Below are 19646 nucleotides of genomic sequence, written 5' to 3'. Positions count from 1 at the left end.
AAGGTAGATATTACCAGGATATGTAAGTAGTCTCAACTGAGCAATGTTATCACTTGCATCAGTTCTAAGCATCTAAGCATCAGGCTAAGACCACCAGGAACGCACCTGTAGTCGAGCAAGCTGGGATTTTTTTTTTTTTAATTTTTTTTTCAACGTTTATTTATTTTTGGGACAGAGAGAGACAGAGCATGAACGGGGGAGGGGCAGAGAGAGAGGGAGACACAGAATCGGAAACAGGCTCCAGGCTCTGAGCCATCAGCCCAGAGCCCGACGCGGGGCTCGAACTCACGGACCGCGAGATCGTGACCTGGCTGAAGTCGGACGCTTAACCGACTGCGCCACCCAGGCGCCCCAAGCTGGGATTATTAATTGTTGCGGTAAGGAACAACGCACACCATGAGAAACCATGGGACGGTTCAGTGAAAGGAAGTTAGAAAGGACTTACAGGATTTGGGGGTGGTTAGGTAACACTGGAGAGCGGTAAAGAAAATGGTTCTGAATTGGAAGCTGTCAGGAAGTATGGGTAATTCTATCATTGGGTATCTCAGGAAATCATATACAGAAGGAAGGAAGACTAGACTGAAGCTAGAGCCATAATTGGCAAAGCAGCCACAGGCATACATACTACCCAAGATAGAGGGAGGTTTGGCCATTAGTGCAATGATGACAGTGTTCATTGTTTTGTCTGTGTGCAGACATGATAATGGAGGGGTCTTGTCACAAGGTCCCAGAGTGGCCTTGACTAATATTGATATTCTGGGAAACAGTTTCTGTTCAACACAAGAGCACCGAGGCCCAGCTCTGAGTGCCAGTGCATCTCCTAGCAACACCAAGGCCTAGATGGTGGCATTCTCAGACAGCAGAAGTCAGAGACTGCTTTTCTTTTTCTCACTAGTAACCCATTAACCAGAACCAACCAAATCAACATCACGTGCCTACTGATATGAAAAGGAAAACAACATCACTCTTGGGGCATTCCTGCCAAAAATACATACCTGAACCTAATCAGGGGGAATATCAAACACAAATTGATAGGCTACAAAAGAGCAGGCCTGCATTCCCCAAAAATGTCAATATCATGAAAGAGATTGAGAAATCGCTCTAGATTAGAGATGAGCCAAACATACCAGACTGCAATCTATGAATTGGAATTTTCTTTTGCTATAGCAGACATTACTGGGATAATTGGCAAATCCTAAATAAATCTGGAGTTTAGATGATTGTAGCAGCATTAATTTTCTGATTTTGATAATGATACTGTGATATTTAGGACTCTTTTAGGAAGCACATTGAAGAATTTAGGGGTAAAGGGGCATCATATCTACAAATTATTCTCAAATAGTTCAGAAAAAAATGTGTATGTGTGTGTGTGTGTGTGTGTGTGTGTGTGTGTGCAGAGAGAGAGAAAGGATAAAGTAAAATTTGGAAAATCTGGGAGAAGAATACATGGGAATTCTTTATATAACTTTTGCAACTATTTGTAATTATATCAGAAGTTAAAGAAAAAATGCCTTCCCCTTCCCATTTACCAGTGCTTTTCTTTTTTGAGTAAACGTTATCTTGGTTGATGGGGGATTCAGCCTTGGTGTTTTGGTCACCGCATTCTTGAGTGAAATATCTATTATATGCATATTTACATCTAAATCTCCTTTCTTAATTTTTTATGGCTATTATAAGACTGACAGGGGGTTTCCTTGGGGGGTAGCTAATTCCTTTAGCAGTCCTTATATTTGGTAAAATGTATTATAATTCATCTTTTCTTAATTCCGCAGATATGAATTGCTAGGAACATATGCATTCAACTTTATTTTGAAAAATTCTCTTGGCGGTGGAAGCACCACCTCATTGAGAAGTGATCCACGGGTAAGCATCTAAACATTGCATGTTTTCTCTTTTGTGTCTTTCTTCCATGTGCTGTTGACATTAGCCTGTATCAACAACATTCTGTAAAACATAGCATATACACTAATACTACAGGGCTTTCAGTTCAGAATGAGGAAGAAAATAGGAGTGAAGTCTTTTTGGATAACTTAGTGAAAAAGTTATCTTCATTATGAGTGTTGCTTAGAAAACTATCTCAAGATTTAAGAAAAGAGTTCATTTAGACTTAATCTTGAAACTAAAGAGTATTTGGTCTTCCATAGATTAAGGAGAGCCATTATTTTGAGGTAAAGAAAAGTATTATTTTATTATCATTGTCGAGAACAAGCTGCAGCCACCCACATACCATGGAGCCGTGTTGAAATATGCCTGGGTCATCCTAAGAAGGAGCTAAAGTCAGTTAACTTAAGCTCAGTCCAATGTATCACTTAGCCTTAAAATTTTCCTATTACTTTGTAATGTTGCTATGTTTAGATCTTCTTAATAATTTACAACTAGTGGTGTCTCTGTAATTTTGAGTAAAAGCGTTGTTATAATATCTCATTTAGTGGGAGTTTCTCATAGGTTCTCACAGGTGTATATATATACTATATATATATACATTATTATATATATATATATATGTATGAGTTGCCTTACTGAGGACTCCACTGTATCAACCTCACTCAGCATCATTACTTTTGTCAATAACCTGAGATTTGGCACAACTGTTTATTGATTGATTTTTAATTAGAGCACAGGAGTAGGGGGAGAGTGGCAGAGGATTGAGAGAGAGAGAGAGAGAGAGAGGGAGAGAATCTCAAGCAGGCTCCATGCACAGTGCAGAGCCCAACTCGGGGCTTGATCCCACAACCCTGGGAACATGACCTGAGCCAAAATCATGCATCTGACTGAGCCACCCAGGCACCTCTTTCTTTTCAATTTTTTTGTTTTTTGGTTTTTGTTTTTGTTTTGAGAGGGAGAGATCAGCTTCGGTAAAGGTGGTTCTCAAGATGTGAAGGCCACTTGCCTGAAAATCACCTGCGGTGCTTGTTAGAATGAAGATTCCTGCCTCCACCTCAAACCTATTCATTTGGAGGCTCTTGATGGGAGGCTCTGAAGCTATAAATAGGGACTTTGAAGTTCATTCAGAAAGATGACTCTTTGCCTAAGGTAATACAGTCTTAAACACAGAACTAATTTTGAAATATTAACCAATGGATTTAAGGTTCTTAATTAATTAATAAGTACAACTTCATAAATAAAATGGTAAATATAATTATTAGATAAAATTTAAGTGGGAGTTTTATTGAATGCCCACTGTGAACTCAGAACATTTATGAATACTTCAGTTTTAATCAAGGATGATGGATTTCTAGACAATGTTGCCAAAATGAGTTTTTTTAAGTCACATTTGTGGGCAGTAATCTTGGCAATAAACTTTTTTTACAATATCAATAATTATTCTTTCTTATTTATTCTTCCTGAATTTGGCATTCTGAAAAAAGAACAATTGATAGATATTCTACATTGAAGGTTTAAATATGTAGAGAAAAATCTTCAAGATTTCTTCCATTTAATCTATACAGCAAAATACTTGGTTAAATTATACTCACTTTTTAAAAAAAGACGAAAGGCAGAAATTGTTATTTGAAAACCAAATGGTACAGCCATAAAGGACATTCAGTAGTTCCCCCTCATCTTCAGGGGATAGTTCTAAGTCCCCAAGTTTGCAGATAGTTCTGTGAAAACACAGATACTATCAAACCCTATATATACTATGTTTTTTTCCCATACATGTATACCTATGATAATGTTTCATTTATAAATTAGGCACAGTAAGAGATTAACAATAATAACTAATGATAGAACAATAACAATGTACTATAATAAAACTTATGTGAATGTGATCTTTCCCTCTCAAAATACCTTATTGTACGGCCCTCACCCTTCTTGTGATGATGTGAGATGATAAAATGCCTGCATGCCTACATGATGAGATGCAGTGAGTTGGAAGATACAGACATTGTGACGTAGTGTTAGGCTACTATTAACCATCTGAGGACATGTCAGAAGGAGGATCATCTGCTTCCAGACTGTGGTTGACTATGAATAACTGAAACCAAATGAAGCAAAGCTCGGATAAGGGGGTGGGTACGGGATAAAAAAAAATCTGGTCCCTTTCATCAAAAGTAAAGACAAAGGCTGGGAGATCCATAATTTAAGGAAACAAAAAAAGAGTTTAGACTGTCATATTTGACTTGGCAGTGAGGTGTACAGGATGATTACCTCTAGTTATTGCTCAATTGAATTCCAGAAAGTTCAGGAGGTGAAAAGACGATGAGGGTCACCAGCAGGGAAGGTAATGGATACTGTCACCCCTTCTGTAGATGAACAGACAGGACATGAAGAGTTGAACCAATTTACTATAGGTTCAAGCGTCCAATGCTTGATTTCATCTCAGGTCATGATCTTGCAGCTCAGTAGGTTCAAGCTCTGCATAGAACCTACTTGGAAATCTCTCTCCCTCTCTCTCTCTGCCCCTCTCCTGCTCTCTCTCTGTCTCTCAAAATAAATAAACTTTAAAAAAAAAAGTTATTGAATTTATTTTATTTTTTAATTAATTGTGTGATTCAAATTCAGTTCCACTCACACGCTTTTTTTTTCCTAAGTAATCTCTACACCCAGTGTGGGGCTTGAACGCACGACCCCAAGATCAAGAGTCACATACTCTGACTGAGCCAGCCAGGCGCACCCCCCACTCATGTGCTGTCCATGTAAAGAATGGGTGTGAATAAAATGCAAGTAATCCGACTTAATGGGATGTCCTAGCAGAAGGCAACCAGGATAAAAAATCAGTGAACTTAATTCAAACATAAAGGTCTGTACCTACAGAGAACACTGGCGGCCTGGTGCTTAAAGAGAGAGCTGTCCACTTGGACTTCTTCCAGTTAAGAAATTTGAGACAATGTAAAATCAAAGTTCCCTTTTTTTTTTTAGTGTTGCTTAAAGTATTTAGTTATGAATCAGCTTTAGCTGAATCACACTGAATTTTGTTTTAGTGTGGAGTGGGTTAAGAGTATGTGTAATTACAAATATACCAGAATGGTACACTTACCTCCCTTCAAATTGAGTTTAGAAATGAAAGAGATGTTATTCTTTTCAAAAACATAGCAATAATATATATTGCTACAAAATATTGATGAAACAGTGTGTTTATATCATTTAAAGTTTCTGTACCATTGAACATGTGTAATCAAAGGAACCACTGATTGCCAGGACCAACTGCTTCTAAACTTTTGCCCCATTTTTCCTGTTCTTCTTGTGTAATTACTGCTTCACTAGAGTATGAGTGATTTCTTTCTCTCTCTTTTTTTTTAATTCAATGAGGCACTGCATTGTTTAAACAGTTAAATAGTGAATCCTATTAAGATTTTCTAAGTACCAGACAATAATTCATCTTCTGTTTCCGGTAATTGCTCACTGTGAAAATTCACCAAGAACCACAGTTAAGACTCTCTGAAGGGCCTGAGTAATTTGATTTTCATAGGCCCCAGGCCCATTCACACTTGGAGGGTTTAGAGAACATGTCATTCTAATCCAGCTCACAACACTTCACAGATGAGGCCTTCTAGGCCCCAGGAGTCTCCGAGATCTCACACACCATCAGAGAGGAGTATCTGAAGCTAGCCTGATACTAAGAAAGTTCTGCATTCAATTACCTGTCATTATATCCTTAGAATGTCTATGCATTTACAAAGGATTTTTGAAATATAGTGAATAGGATGGCATTGATCCCCAATCAATTATTATTATTGTTATAATTGCCAATGCTGTCCTGCTTGGGGAACAGCAATACCTCATTTCTTCCTCTATCATGGGTACGATTACAGTGGTGGCATTTCAAATATGTGGCCTTTCAAATATGTAGCGCAAGGCTATTGCTACATGTGCTTTTCTTAACAAACCTGGGTTACCAAATACGCATATTTACTATTGCCTTACAATGATAAGTTAGAATAAAAAGGAAATAAGATGAATTTATTAAGAAGTAACGTGACTTGCCATTTATTATTTGTATTTTAAAACGCAATATGCTTTACATGTCGTGGGGCATCTCGAAATTCTTAGTCATTCCTCGGTATGTCCTTTTATCATTTCAAACATGGACGTTTGGGGGGTTTGTATGTTTTGAGAGGCATCTTAAAACAAAAGACTGGTCTTTACCTTTGTTTTTACGGATTATAAAGGACTTCACTGGTGGTGAGCAGCTGGAGGAGCAGAGCTCTGCCGAAGCTTCCAAATCTCATAAGTGTGATTCGTTCCCTCTCTGCCCGCTGCCTACTGACCGTGCCTCTGTGGGCGCACTCAACGCCCCAGCTCTAAACGTGCCTGCTTTCTGCTCCCCACTGTGGCTCTGGGCCGAGTCCTTAGCAGGGGTCTACGAGTAAAAGCATGTCCTTTGTCTATACCGCATTCTTGGGTGACTGTGGTTTCAAAGCAGAAGGGAAAAGCACCTCTGTCCTTGTTTCTCTGAAGAATAACACATATGATATTACCGATGATGCACTGTGTTATGAATCTCCATGCAGTGATACAGTACGTTCAGTACATTTGATTGTGTTTAATCCTCTAAACATTCCTTTGAAATATTCCCGTTTCAGAAAGATGAAATCGAGGCTCAGAGGTGGCAAGTGACTTGTCTGAGTTCATTTAGCTGTGAATGACACCACACGACCTTAAACTCGGGATTTTTGCCTCCTTCCTCTATGTCCCAGCTGCCTCAACCTGTTGTTAATTTATGTGAAGCCTGGATTTACTTTGGTCGTGATTCTTCATAATATTAAATGCACATTCTTTGGTTTTGCTCAATGTTATTTTATGGTTAGCACAACAAACAAACAAACAAACAAAACCCCTAAATCCTGTCTGGCTGGAACTGCAACCTTTCATCTTTGTAAGGACAATAGGCAGGATTGAGGCCCTCATAATAAAGTGCTAGCCAGCCAGGAAGGAAGCTGGGGAAGTCTTCCTCCCAGGAGGTAATTGATTCCTAACACCCTAGGTAGCACTGAGTTTGAAGGCTCCATGAAAAGGTGTCTGCTGTTTTCTTCTGCTTCCAGGGGGATGTGCACAGAGCCTTTATTCTCCCCACTCCCTTAGAGTTAGCCAGTGAGGGCCTCTGTGTCCACTGGGCCAGACCTGAGCATATGTAAATGAACTGAAGGCAGAGAAAAACAAATGTTATTATCTATGTGCCCCCAAATGTAATAACCTTAAAAATGTAAGAACAACAACAAACTAATTCTAAAGGAGGACAATAATTTTAAAACATGAAGTTTAGGGGCACCTGGGTAGCTTAGTCAGTCAAGCCTCCAACTTTGGCTCGGGTCATGACCTTGTGGTCCCTGAGTTCCAGCCCCTTGTTGGGCTCTGTGCTGACAGTTCAGAGCCTGGAGCCTGCTTTGGATTCTGTGACTCCCTCTCTCTCTGCCCCTCCCCGGCTCATGCTCTGTCTGTCTGTCTCTCTCTCAAAAATAAACATTAAAAAATAAAATAAAAAATAAAATAAATCTTAAAAAAATAAAACACGAAGTTTAGAAAACCAAATTTATCAGGCTTAGGGGCCAGGGGAAAGAAGGTATAAGAAGTAGGAAGTCTGGGATGACCTAGGTTTTGCTTCTGACTCTGTGCCCTTGGGCAAGACATCAAACACCCATGTCTAAGGAGGGTATGGGACTTCGTGGCCACTCAAGTGCTGGGGCCTTCCTCGTGAGGGAATACTAGTAACCAGAACCTTAATCAGATCTTTCTTATTATTGCAGTAAAATAGCTGATGCTAAAAATTAGACCCCATGGCACTAGAGAAGCAGGGAAATGAATTCAAATTCAAAAGAAAAGGTGTGAGATCTAAGTTTAGGGTTAGGTATTTCATTGAGCTGAGCACAGCACCTGACATATAGCAGGCATTTAATAAGTGAATGGATGACAGGTGGATGGACGGATGGAAGGTCAGTCCTTCCCTGGCGGTGATGGACCTGGGGACAGAGAAACCTGTAGTCGAGTCCTGATCCACATGAACACAGTGAAGGAGGCAAAAGTATAGGCCTTAATTTCTTCCTGTGTAAAATAAAACCGAGATGGCACTTCACAAGGTAATGAGGATTAAGTGAGAAAATGCTTAGTTCAGGTCCTAGTACGTAGGAAGCACACAATTTTGTGATCAGATCCTCTAAGGACTTCTCTGAGGAACAAAAAGGCTCCAGGGGCAAGAAGTGTGCAGGTCGGAAATCTGTTAGCCTTCCAGGCTTCTGCTGGACTCTGTACCTTGTCTCTGAGAGTGGGACCTCTTTCTCCTGGGATCCACGATGAGCTCAAGGACTCTAAGATGAGGCCCAGAAGTTAAGTGGGCTCTGTGAACCCCAATTTCAGCCTCCTTTGCACAGAAAACCAGCAGAGTCTTGGTCTGTGCAGCTGGGAGAAATGGACCCAGGCCTGAGCACTGTGGGTGGGGCTGCTGTCAATGTCCTTTCTGCAGGAGGATGGGGAAGCAGTGTCTGAGGTGAGGCTCAGTTGACCTTCCAGTGAAGTCTATGTGTTGACCAGGAAAGCCTCAGCTCTTTCAGAATTCCTAGGCCAGACCTGGCAACACATTTGCGTGCATTTAAGGTATCTCATGGAGACTTGTTGAATGTAGCTGACTTTCATAAAATCTGGAAAACAAGAGGTCTTTCCAGCAACCCATGGGGATGTTCCTCGCTCTAAATGAACAGTTTCTGGTTTAGGAAGGAGAACTTTCTAATGTTAGATTTCTCTCGGGCCTTTCCTTCTAACAGCAGTTTTTCCCCCATAGTTCAGCTAAAATTGATGCAGGCAGAAGAGTATTAGTGGGAGTGTACCTATCAGCATACAACCATATATTTATTGGTTATGTGCCTCTAGGAAGCAATCAAAAACTGACTGCTCAGCCACAAAAATATATACAACTCAGAGAAGGGTGAGGGTTGCCTTTTGTAAGGTGAGGTCACCATAGGGAGGTCATATCCATTGGGCCAACAAGAGCTCATTTTAGGACGCTGTGTTTTTTCGGTTGAGAAGCAGCCTAATCTTCCCTAACCATTCCCAGTTTAAGAGGTCTGAGAAGACTTCAGAAGTAAGACAAAGGAAAATGTTCTACAGTCTCCTCGGGGTTACCCAAGGCCAAATTCCCGCAGGCGGGGCAGGGGAAACACAAATCAGTGTGGCACTCTCTTTCACAAAACCTCCAGAGGGGATGAAGCCATTGAAGGTCTAGGGGTGATTTCTCCTTAATACATTTTTGCTCTTAAAGAATATTCTGTGGAGCCGTCAAACAGTTTTCCATACTTCTGTCTCTGCAAATTCTCCAGGTGGAGACGGTCGTAGGCCTTAATAAGCCGTATTAGTGACCACCAAAGACGGAAATCGCTAATTACGAAGTCCCCTTTGATCTCCCCCAGCCGTTTGGTTCCCGACACTGGAGGTTCAGGCATCTATGCTTTCTTAGAACTGGATGCGACTAGGGAGCCTTAGAGTCCGACCTCGGGCCTGCAGTTTAACTTATGCGCCGAGGTCTGGATCAGATTTTTAAAAATTTCCAGACTGCCCAGATTTTAAAACCAGCCACAGAGCTGGTGTGCGGCTGGAAGCTAACAAACGCCCAAGTGTCTGATTAATTTCAGTAACTCAGTACCTCCGCGCTTTAAATTTTGGGGGCAGAGTGGGGAAATAAATTATTTAAAATTTCCAATTCACTGCCTTTCTCCCCTTCTCCATCTTCTGCTTTCAATTCGTTTGTGGGAAATGGAGTTTTCTCCTCTATGCTGGGACTGTAATGTGATTCGGGATCATTTGTGAAATGAACAGAAGTCACCACCGGCAAACGGGACCACTGGGGCAGAACGCTGACGGCAGGCCGGAGGTGAGAGCAAAGGCTGGGCCTCCGAGGATAATTAGAAGCCAGCCTCCTCCCCGCCTGGTCTCCGTGGCCCCCCTTCATCTTCCAGGTAAGATGAATGGCCCTTCATCCATCATCCACAGCCCAGCCTCCTCCCCCAGGCAAGCGGAGAATCTGCTACCCTAAGAAACCTATTAGCCCCGAATTGGGCAGCTTTGTGGAGCCAACCGAGGCTCTCTATTGTGGCCTTTGTCTGCGGAATTTAAGCATTTACATGACGCATTAGCACGGAACTCCGCGCAGGGTCGGAACACCGCGTGCCAAACCTGGCGCGGACCGCGAGTTAGCAGCTCCCTCACCCGGCTGCTCCCGGGGACCACCCTCGCCGTTGCGCCTGGGTCACGCTGTAGGCGCTCTGGCAAGGAACGCCGTACCACATCCTTCCTTGGCCACCTCCGGGCGGCTGCGCTTTGAAAGAAATCGGCAACGTTCTGGTGGGTGAACCCGAGCTGGGTCCATCTGAGCCTGAAGCCAGAGAAATAAACTTGACTTTAATCCGGTTCTCCAGGCGGTCGTTGGGGGCTTCGCCGTTTTTCAGCTTACCGTTCGGAGCCGTGCGCTCAACGGTCACTGGTGCCTCCGAATGCAGAGGCTTCTTGGGTTCTATTCGCCAGTTTGCGGGACCTGGACGCCGACCCGCGCGCCAGCTGAGAGCAAAAATGATTCGAGCAAAAAGCATTTAAAGGGGAGAACGATCCGCGGCGCGTGGGACTACGGCTCTAGGGAATTTAGGAAGGAATACGCAAGCTTTGGAGGCACGCACTCTTCGCAGAGTGAATGCAAACATTTTAGTAAGGTAAGGTCTCTGGGTATCCAATCCTTTAGAGGGAGGTGGTTCGGCTCAGAAATCTCGAGGGAGGGGGCTTTTGCACCGAAAACGTTCCCGAAACGCCCAGAATGCACCCCAGTTCAGACAGGTGCAGGAACTTTTTGTGTGGCCACGCCTCGTTCAGTACTTCAAACGGCTGCCCAGCGGATGGAAGTGCTTAGGTCGCGAGCGCCAGAGGGAACCTGCGTCTGGAAGGGGCTCTCGAGAAAGAACCCCGGACCTGGGGGGCCCCAGACGCGTTCCAAACACCCCGCAGCCCCGCGCGCCCCTCGCCGCGAGCGGCGCTTGTAGCCGGTGCCCAATCAGCGCTCTTGCCGGGTCTGTGACGGCGTTCATCCCCGCCCCCCTGCCTGGAATAAAAGGCCTCGGAGAAGGCTCCAGGCTAGAGCTCCGCGACCTGCCCTGTGTCCAGGCGCGGCCCCCAGGTGCGTTTGGTAGCTTGTTGCTCACAGCTCCCGTCCCACTGACCCCGCGGTCAGCCGCCGTCGGGTCCTCATTCTCCTCAGTCCCCAGTGCGAGGCGGCCGAGCCAAATTTCCAGGCTTTCTCCCCTTTCCTTTTTGCTCCCCCTTCCTCCGTGGCAGCTGCAGTCCCCCGCGGCACTGGGCCGCTGGCCTGCAGGTGAGCAGCAGCGCCCCTGTCCGGCAAGCTCGCCTAGCCCTGCCGGTGCCGGAGCGGCGGCGGTCGCCCCTGCCTCGGCCCACCCCACCCCCAGCACTCCCTTTTCCCTGCAGGATGAAGAACCCAATGCTGGAGGCACTGTCCCTATTGCTGGAGAAGCTGCTCCTCATCTCCAACTTCAAGCTCTTCAGTTCCGGCGCCCAGAGCGAAAACAAGGCGAGGAACAGTTTCTATGAGATCAGCCGTTTCCTGCGCGGCGACGTGCTGGAGGTGCCGCGGACCCACCTGACCCACTACGGCATCTACCTGGGCGACAACCGTGTCGCCCACATGATGCCCGACATCCTCTTGGCCCTGACCGACGACAAGCGGCTCACCCAGAAGGTGGTCTCCAACAAGCGTCTCATCCTGGGCGTCATCGGCAGGGTGGCCAGCGTCCGCGTGGACACAGTGGAGGACTTCGCCTACGGAGCCGACATCCTGGTCAATCACCTGGACAAGTCCCTCAAGAGGAAGGCGCTGCTCAACGAAGAGGTGGCGCAGAGAGCGGAGAAGCTGCTGGGCTTGACTTCCTACAGCCTCCTGTGGAACAACTGTGAGCACTTCGTGACCTACTGCAGATTCGGCACCCCGATCAGCCCCCAGGCTGACAAGGTACACGTGTGACTTGCCTGTGGGCTCAGTGGGGACGCCCTTTCCTATCCCTGACTTTTTTCCATACCCGGGGATCAGGGATTGAGTTCTAGAATGAGTAACGACCTCTTCGGTGTCCCTACGGGAGGCCAAGTAAATAAATAGAGCTGTCGCTTGCAAGATAACGTCGAAACGCGCGGTTAAAAAGTGTGGCAATGCGGTACCGCTGCCAGCGATTCCAAGAGATCTACCCAGTTACTGCTGCAGAGGTCGCCAGGGTGTCCACCCAGCTAGTCGAAATGATAGAAGAACAGGTGGGGGTGGGGGTCAACAGAAAATCTGTCGCCGTGTGCTTACAGATTTCCCCAAGAATTGCAATAGGAAAAAAGGCGTTCAGAGTTTGTAATTAAGCTGTAACCCTGTGTGCAAATTGTTGTGCCTTTAAAATTAAGCAAGCTATGCAGGTTTTTCCGTCTGTAAAATGCAGAGTGAATTCCCTTTGCTTAATATAAACTATCAAAATTCCCAGTAAGAAGACGTCCGTGGTAGATCCCTTACTCCTGCGTCTGGCTTCACAGAACTCATTTCCTTGGTATTCTGAATTCTTTCCTTGAAGGCTTTAATCCCCTTGTGGACTTCCTCATTGTTAAGCATCCTTTAAGGATTAGTTCCGAAGGTGGGTTAGATTGTTTATGGGTTCCCCAGAGAGCAAAACAATTGGTTTTCTAGAAGATTCATTAAATGTTGTAATTTTTATGGGTGCTTTTAAAAAAACAGTATTAGCATTCAAGATGATTGAATCCGTCACAGACCCAAAGGAGGGAAAATGGATTTTTTTCTTTCGTTTCGAAACCTTAACTTAAAGGTAGTTAACATTTTAAACTTGCAACTTCATTCGCAATTAGAAGCTTTCTCAGCCTTCACTGTAGTTGTTAAAGAGGTTATTGTTAATGTTCGCTCTTAATGGAAACCTGGGCTATCATGTAATGAGCTTCATATTTTAGTCTTCATGTCTAGATATTTTTCAGACCAAGAGAATGCGTCCATGCAACCACTTTTGTTCTGCTCCACATCTTGATTAATTTTTTGACCTATATGGGAAAAACCTTTCTCTCCTCTGTGGCAGAGCATAAAAGTATCATGCTTTTTATACACCGGAATATGAAACCCTAGTAGATTATTTATTGAACCGCAAAAGTCTCAATCTAAGAATTGTTTTCTAAGTTAAATAAAAATGTAGTTAGAGCACTGTGCAATGATTTAAGAAACACAACTCCAGTCCAGGCCTGGTTGGAAATGAACTCCACGACATTTACAAACACTGGCTCCAAAAGTGTACAAAAGGAAACGCGTCAGATTTACTTAGGAACCAAGCAAGTTATTTCTCTAAAGGAAAACAGTATTTCTATCCAGTAATTAGGAGTTACCCTTTCATGGAACACATAGGGCACTGTATTGCATACTTCTACAAAAAAAAACCAGTACAAGTGTTTTTTTTAAGGTAGCAAAATATTTAATCTGCATAAATAACGAGTTGGAGTAGTTTTTCATCTTTGGAAACTTTGTAAGGTTTTACAGAAGTGGAGAAGTGTTTTAATTGCCGTTGCCGCATAGCACCTCTTGTGAAACTGAGTTTTTGTCTTCACTTTGAATGGTGTAACAAACAATTTGGCCAGAGTAGATTTCCCGGGAAATAAAATTCCCATCCCAAATTTTCCAATTCTAAGAACCGGTTTTTGGACATGTCTTGCTTGAGAGAAGAAGATCATTCATACTGAAGGAGGACTAATTTCTACTTTTCAGAATGTAAGGAATTACTTGGTCTGGGGTCTGCTTGTTGAGTTCTTTAATTACATACACTAGTATAAGCCTAACACTGAGAGTTACAAATTGTCTCTTAAATTTGAGTTTATAAACACTCTGAATAGCACTTTCCCTCATGAAAAGCCCTGAAACTAATTTGAAAATAAATTGGAAGAAAATAATTTACTTTTTTGTAGTGAAGTTCTTTTTAACAAGTTTAGAAATCCTAAAACTAAAGGGAGTTTTATATTACTGTTAACAATTTCAGTGTTTTGTAAACTATAAAGCCCTTTAATTACTATTACTATGCCTTACGCTTTTTCAACTCTTTTTTTTATGTTGCTGGTACTGCTTTTCATTGCCAAAAAATGAATGCAAATACTCCTTTTAATTTCCAGGGACTCAGTGCTCAAAAAGTGCCCCTACAAGTTTCTTAACACCTTCTAGGAATGCAGGACATTCCCTCCTGTTGAGCACCACCAGAGATGCCTCCTAGGCTCATGGCCAAGTGAACACGACCAGGACATTAGAAATATGATGCTCCTTGAGAAAATCTGCTTTTGCGGGAAGGAGTCACAATGATTCTCTATTTTTCGTAATTAAAAATTATTAGGGAAAAGATAAAAAGAAGCTTAACTGTATGAAGACAGCTTACCTTTTACCCTAATGCATATTCTCCCATTATCTATCAAGCCCTTTTTCTCATTGTCCCGAAAACTTCATTTAGTTTAATCCTCACTTTATGATTGTGTGTTTGGGACTCGATGTTTTGTTCCGTAAAAGGAGACAAATCATCCGTTTGACACGTAAGGAAAACAACATCGGGATAACTGACAGGAAGTTTTGTATTTGTCTAGCAATTGTATAAAAGTATGGATAGAGACAACCTTATGGTCAAGATAGCATGTTAAAATATGTTGGGTTTGTATACTCTGTCCATTAAGAATTTAGAAACCTAGGGGTGCCTGGGTGGCTCAGTGGGTTACACGTCCAACTTCAGCTCAGGTCATGATATCACGGTTCATGGGTTTGAGCCCCGCCTCGGGCTCTGTGCTGACAGCTCAGAGCCCGGAGCCTGCTTCAGATTCTGTGTCTCCCTCTCTGTTTGCCCCTCTCCCACTCATGCTCTGTCTCTCTCTCCTTCAAAAATAAAGAAACATTAAAAAAAAATAAAAAGAATTTAGAAACCTAGCTTTAAAATAAAAAGACATTGGGGTGCCTGGGTGGCTCAGTTGGTTGAGCATGTTGAGCCTCTGACTCTTGATTTCGGCTCAGGTCATGATCACAGGGTCACGGGACCAGGTCCCAGGTCTGGCTGCGCGGTGCTCATAGACTCTGCTTAAGATTAGCTCTCTCTCTCTCTCTGCCTCCCACCCCCTTCTCTCTCTCTCTCTTACAAAAAAAAAAAAAAAAAAAGAATTTAGAATTGCTAAATCTATCCAGGACTGTATAGTAGGAGACCCTCAAAGCGTATACAATGTCATGCCTAGAAAAGGAGCTTAAGATTAGTATGAGTAGCAAAAGTCATATGTAAAAATTGAACAATTCATTGCTAAATTTTGCCCTCACAGGGATGAGGTAGAGAGAATTGTCAACACATGTAGCAGTAATAAAAATTACTGTAATGCCTTACATTTATGCAGCATATAGAAGAATACAGAGTACTTTTGCATGAAAAACCTCATTTGAGCCTCACAACAACCTCAGTATTCCCATGGAGGAGAAGAGCGTAGTGTGGACAAGTTCAATGATTTACATGAGATTTACTCGAGCTAATAAGAGGTGAGCCAGGACTGAAGCATAAGCCATCACTTCTGAATAAAATTGGTTTTTATATTTATATATGAGAAGAATGCCTTCCTCAGGGCTATGGATCATATTTATCTTTATCTCCAGCAGCCAATTTTATGTCCCATAATTGACTGGATTTAATTTATTCGGGTAATGGGACATGACAAAAAAATTAGACTTTCTATGTCTTTAGATTCTGAGACATATAAAGAAAGTTATCATTGGTATCATCAAATTTTCAAATGAGTTGTAGGAACTGAATTCACCAATAATAGGCTAAATTCTGTTATTCAAGGTTAGAGATTCTTTTGCCTATATAATTTTAGAATATGTTATTGTTATTGACAAGCAGTATAAAGTTTTCACCTTTAATCCCGAATAACTTTTATGTAGTTACACTGTCTGTAGTTTTCTATAAAAATGCTGTATTTACAAAGGCAAGTGCCATTGTGAGCTCAGTTGCCTGAAGCATCATTTCAGCTACTATGGGATGTGAAATCAAGAAACTGAACTATTTACATCTTAAATTCTTTCTGAAGTCATAATAGAAATTCTAGTTCTTTTGTGGGACAGAAAATATTTGAGAAAATGTTGCTTTACTGTGCTTCTTCTTAGATTTAACTACCTTTTCTAATATTGTTCAATTTTATTTTTCAGTTTTGTGAGAATGTGAAGATAATTATTCGTGATCAGAGAAGTGTTCTTGCTTCAGCAATCTTGGGATTGGCGTCTATAGTCTGTCTGGGCTTGGCATCGTATACTACCCTTCCTGCAATTTTTATTCCGTTCTTCTTATGGATGGCTGGCTGACTTCATATCCCCGTGTCAGTGTGTGTATTCTGTGTGTAAATATGTTTATATTTATAGAGCACAAATCAGTATAAGCATCTTCAAGAAAAATGTGACCTGTAACACTGTGTTCTGGATAAAAATGTGATTAAGAATCACGCAGAGTGCTTACTGTGTAAGCCCAAGAACAAAGGCTTTCTCAATCTTCTCAGGCAGTTGCATTTCAAAGCACTGTGCAAATCTTGGAAACATGGCAACTTGTAATAGAGTTCAACATTACAAGAGAACCAGCCCGTAAGGTGATGGCCACAGGAGATTATTTGCGTGTTTGTTGTTTGTTTTTTTCCTCTTGTAATCCTTGCTCTTCTCTTGTTAGACCTGAATTTGAAGACTATAAGACTCCTTGATTGAAATCACTAACTTTATTATAAATGTATTCTTTTTCATTGAAAAACTTATATTAAACTAAAAGAATTTCCCTCATTCAGTTGAAAACATGTTTGATGATTGGCAAAAAAAAAATTCATAGTCTTTTTTTTAATGTATTATATGCAATTCCCAATAAGTCAAGAATATTTTCATTACTTGAAACCATGTTGGCAAAGTTAGAGTTTAATGATAAAATAACGACTGGAACTGTAGAAATTTGTGTTTTCCTGCAGAAAAAGCTCCTATAGCATCAGTTGAACAATTCAATTTGACTTTACTCACTAGGAAGCCTGGCATTCAATTTTTTCTTTTCCTTTTATGTGTCACTGGGGTTACTTTAAACCACTCTGAGAAGTAAATGGATATAGGATTGAAATAATTTGGGTATTTGGAGTGTGTATGTGTCAATCAAACATGCAGATGTCCACATATACATAGACGGATGAGAGACCAATTTTGTTCTTGATTGCTTTATTATCCACCAGTGTGGTTACTTCTGCATCTGCAGAAGTGAGTGTAAAAGTAACTTTAGTCTGTGTTCTCATGTCTCTTTAGTCTGTGTTCTCATGTCTATGGTTTGCATATATGTCATTGGATGGTTTACCTTTTTAAGCACTTACTAATGTACTGTATAATTTTTAAAAGCCGTCAGATTTGTCTGCTAACAGGTTTCTTCATTTCATTACAAAGTACAGTTTATATCCTTAAAAGAAGGATACCACAAAGAAATAACTATTAGAAGTGGTTTTTGAGTGTCTTAGTAACGCCAGGCATGTAAAATTGGTTACACTGAGGCTGTGTTAATATCAGAGTTGAGATGCAGTCCTGTTAAAGCAAGCGTTCAAGTACTTTTGCAGAATTACCAAATTGTAAAAACTAAGCCACAAGCTAGACTTGCATTTCAAATATTAAAATTTCTTTATAAACTATCAAGAATCACAAAATAATGAGTCACATGGTGAGCATTAGGGGGAGAGTGGGGTCAGTCACTCAGTGATCCAATCAGAACAAATTTAATAGCAGATTTTACATTCTGTTGGAATTTAACATTCAGTTGGAGTTTAATAATAATTAAACTTTGTTTAATTTAAATGTTTTAAATAGTTAAAACATGAAATGGTAACACTACAGAATAAAGTTTCTCTGGGCATATTCCAACCACTTAAAATTATTTTAAGTATGTATACACTATAAGAACTCTATTGTATTAGTGGTTTTTCACTTACTGTTATTACCCTTGGAGCAAGTGTTTAAATAAATTGATCTTTTAAAAACACGATGTCCTTCTAAATAAATGCCTTTTTTTTTTTTTTTTGTGGATTTCAGTATTTTGGGTAGTGAAAACCACTGTCTGATGTTAAATCTGTGTTCAAAGATAATGATCCCTTATTAAATGCTAAGGGAAGTACTTAAGGTTGGAATTAACATAATTAGTCTTACTTCATATCCTTAAAGTGAGATCCAATTCCTCATTCATTTGAGTGTTCATTACATGCCAGGCACTGACCTGTTATAATTTCATGGTCTAGAATTAATATTATTTTTAAGCTACCTATATTAGAGTGTATACAGTGCTATGGTAATAAGAAGGAAAAACAAAATCTTACTGAAGGTCAGAGAAATCTGAAGTAGGCAATGCTAACATTAGGCTGAGAAACAGCAAGAGGTGATTTTATCACACTAATGTATTTTACTACTTACTGGAAGAGCGTACTGGAAGGAGGTTTTATTTATCTAATATTCCACAACACTAGAATTTGTTGAGTTTAGGACAAAGGGAAATTTCGTTTTGTTGTGCTTCGTTTGATGAGCTGCGTCTGGAGGCAAAAGAAACAAAATATCCTTGATTCTGGCTGTGGAACAAACTGAGCCCTTCCTGTGTCTCTGCTGAATGTCTCTGGGCTTCATTAGTTAAGACTCACGCTTACGATTCTGCAAGTCCTTGCACTTATAAATTTCACTTCTAACTTGTGGAATGATACATAGTGTCTGATACAGCTTTTTGTTGCTTCTTTTGTCGCCATATTGTCACCATATTGTCACCATATGGTTGCCATATGTAGATGAAGGCCAAAGAACTAGCTTTGGCTAAGATGAAATAATGCAAGTGTCGAGTACTATGCAGGTATTAGGGATGAAGAGAAGAATGAGACATGGACCTCAAAGTTTATTGCCTCCTTGACATAGAAGCATTAAGACTATGCTAGAGCTGATTGAAGGCACAGAAAAAGACATGGTTTTACCTGATGAAGCCAAAACTATAGGGACTGTGTCCTGAGACTTGGAAAAATGGGATGTGCTCCAGGGGGACAGATCTGGGCAGGATATTGTACACATTCTGAACAGTATGGGCAAATGCAGTAACACTGTTCACAACACGCCTAGCACATAAGTGTGAGGTACTCGACTGTTGGTTGACTGAAGCATGAAACTGTATGGGGCATTCAGGCAGACGCAAGTGGTTCAGAGGCTAGAGTGGAGCAACGGTGCTGAGGGGAGGTACTGGAAAACGAGAGCAATGATCAGGTGGTTCAAGTCCTGTGTAGACCAAGAAGGTTGGACTTTATGAGCAAGCAATGGAGGTTTGAGTTCAGAGAGGTAACTCCAAAAAGTATCAAGGAAGGATGGGGCATGGGGCAAGACAGGACAAGGGGCTCTATTAGGAGACTAGTTATGGTCCTTAATCTCTCAAACTGTAATTGTGGGGGCGGAGAACAAACATGTTAAGGAAGTGTCAACAGACTAGCCAAATTCTTATATTCGACTCATGAGTAACTATTGGTACAGTGTCAGGGAGGAGTCATAAATCCTTTCCTGCCAGAAAATCGGTTCCTGAAATATAACAATGTGGTTGACTGTATGTATATTGGATATTCCAGATCTTTGGTCTGCTAGTTCTATGTCTTGGCAAGGACAA

General features: G+C 41.6%; 1 protein-coding gene across 2 annotated transcripts in view; it reads left to right on the top strand.

Annotated features, from left to right (window-relative positions):
• The window catches only part of LRAT (lecithin retinol acyltransferase), a 44985-nt gene extending 26977 nt beyond the window's left edge, over positions 1-18008 (top strand). Inside the window, exons 5-8 of one of the 2 annotated variants that reach the window (XM_032592883.1) lie at positions 1773-1863; positions 9688-9884; positions 11398-11938; positions 16169-18008. In XM_032592883.1, coding sequence (XP_032448774.1) covers positions 11399-11938; positions 16169-16321 — 693 coding nt within the window. In that variant the 5' untranslated portion in view covers positions 1773-1863; positions 9688-9884; position 11398 and the 3' untranslated portion in view covers positions 16322-18008. Of the gene's footprint in view, positions 1-1772; positions 1864-9687; positions 9885-11312; positions 11939-16168 lie in introns of those variants that run through there. The other variant, XM_032592884.1, reaches the window with a different exon arrangement.
• The last annotated feature ends 1638 nt before the right edge of the window (positions 18009-19646 follow it).

This window comes from Lynx canadensis, chromosome B1 (genome assembly GCF_007474595.2).
Source record: "Lynx canadensis isolate LIC74 chromosome B1, mLynCan4.pri.v2, whole genome shotgun sequence".
Taxonomy (NCBI): Eukaryota; Metazoa; Chordata; class Mammalia; order Carnivora; family Felidae; genus Lynx; species Lynx canadensis.
Note: the sequence above shows the minus strand (reverse complement) of the source record. Positions and strands in the feature narration are given on the sequence as shown.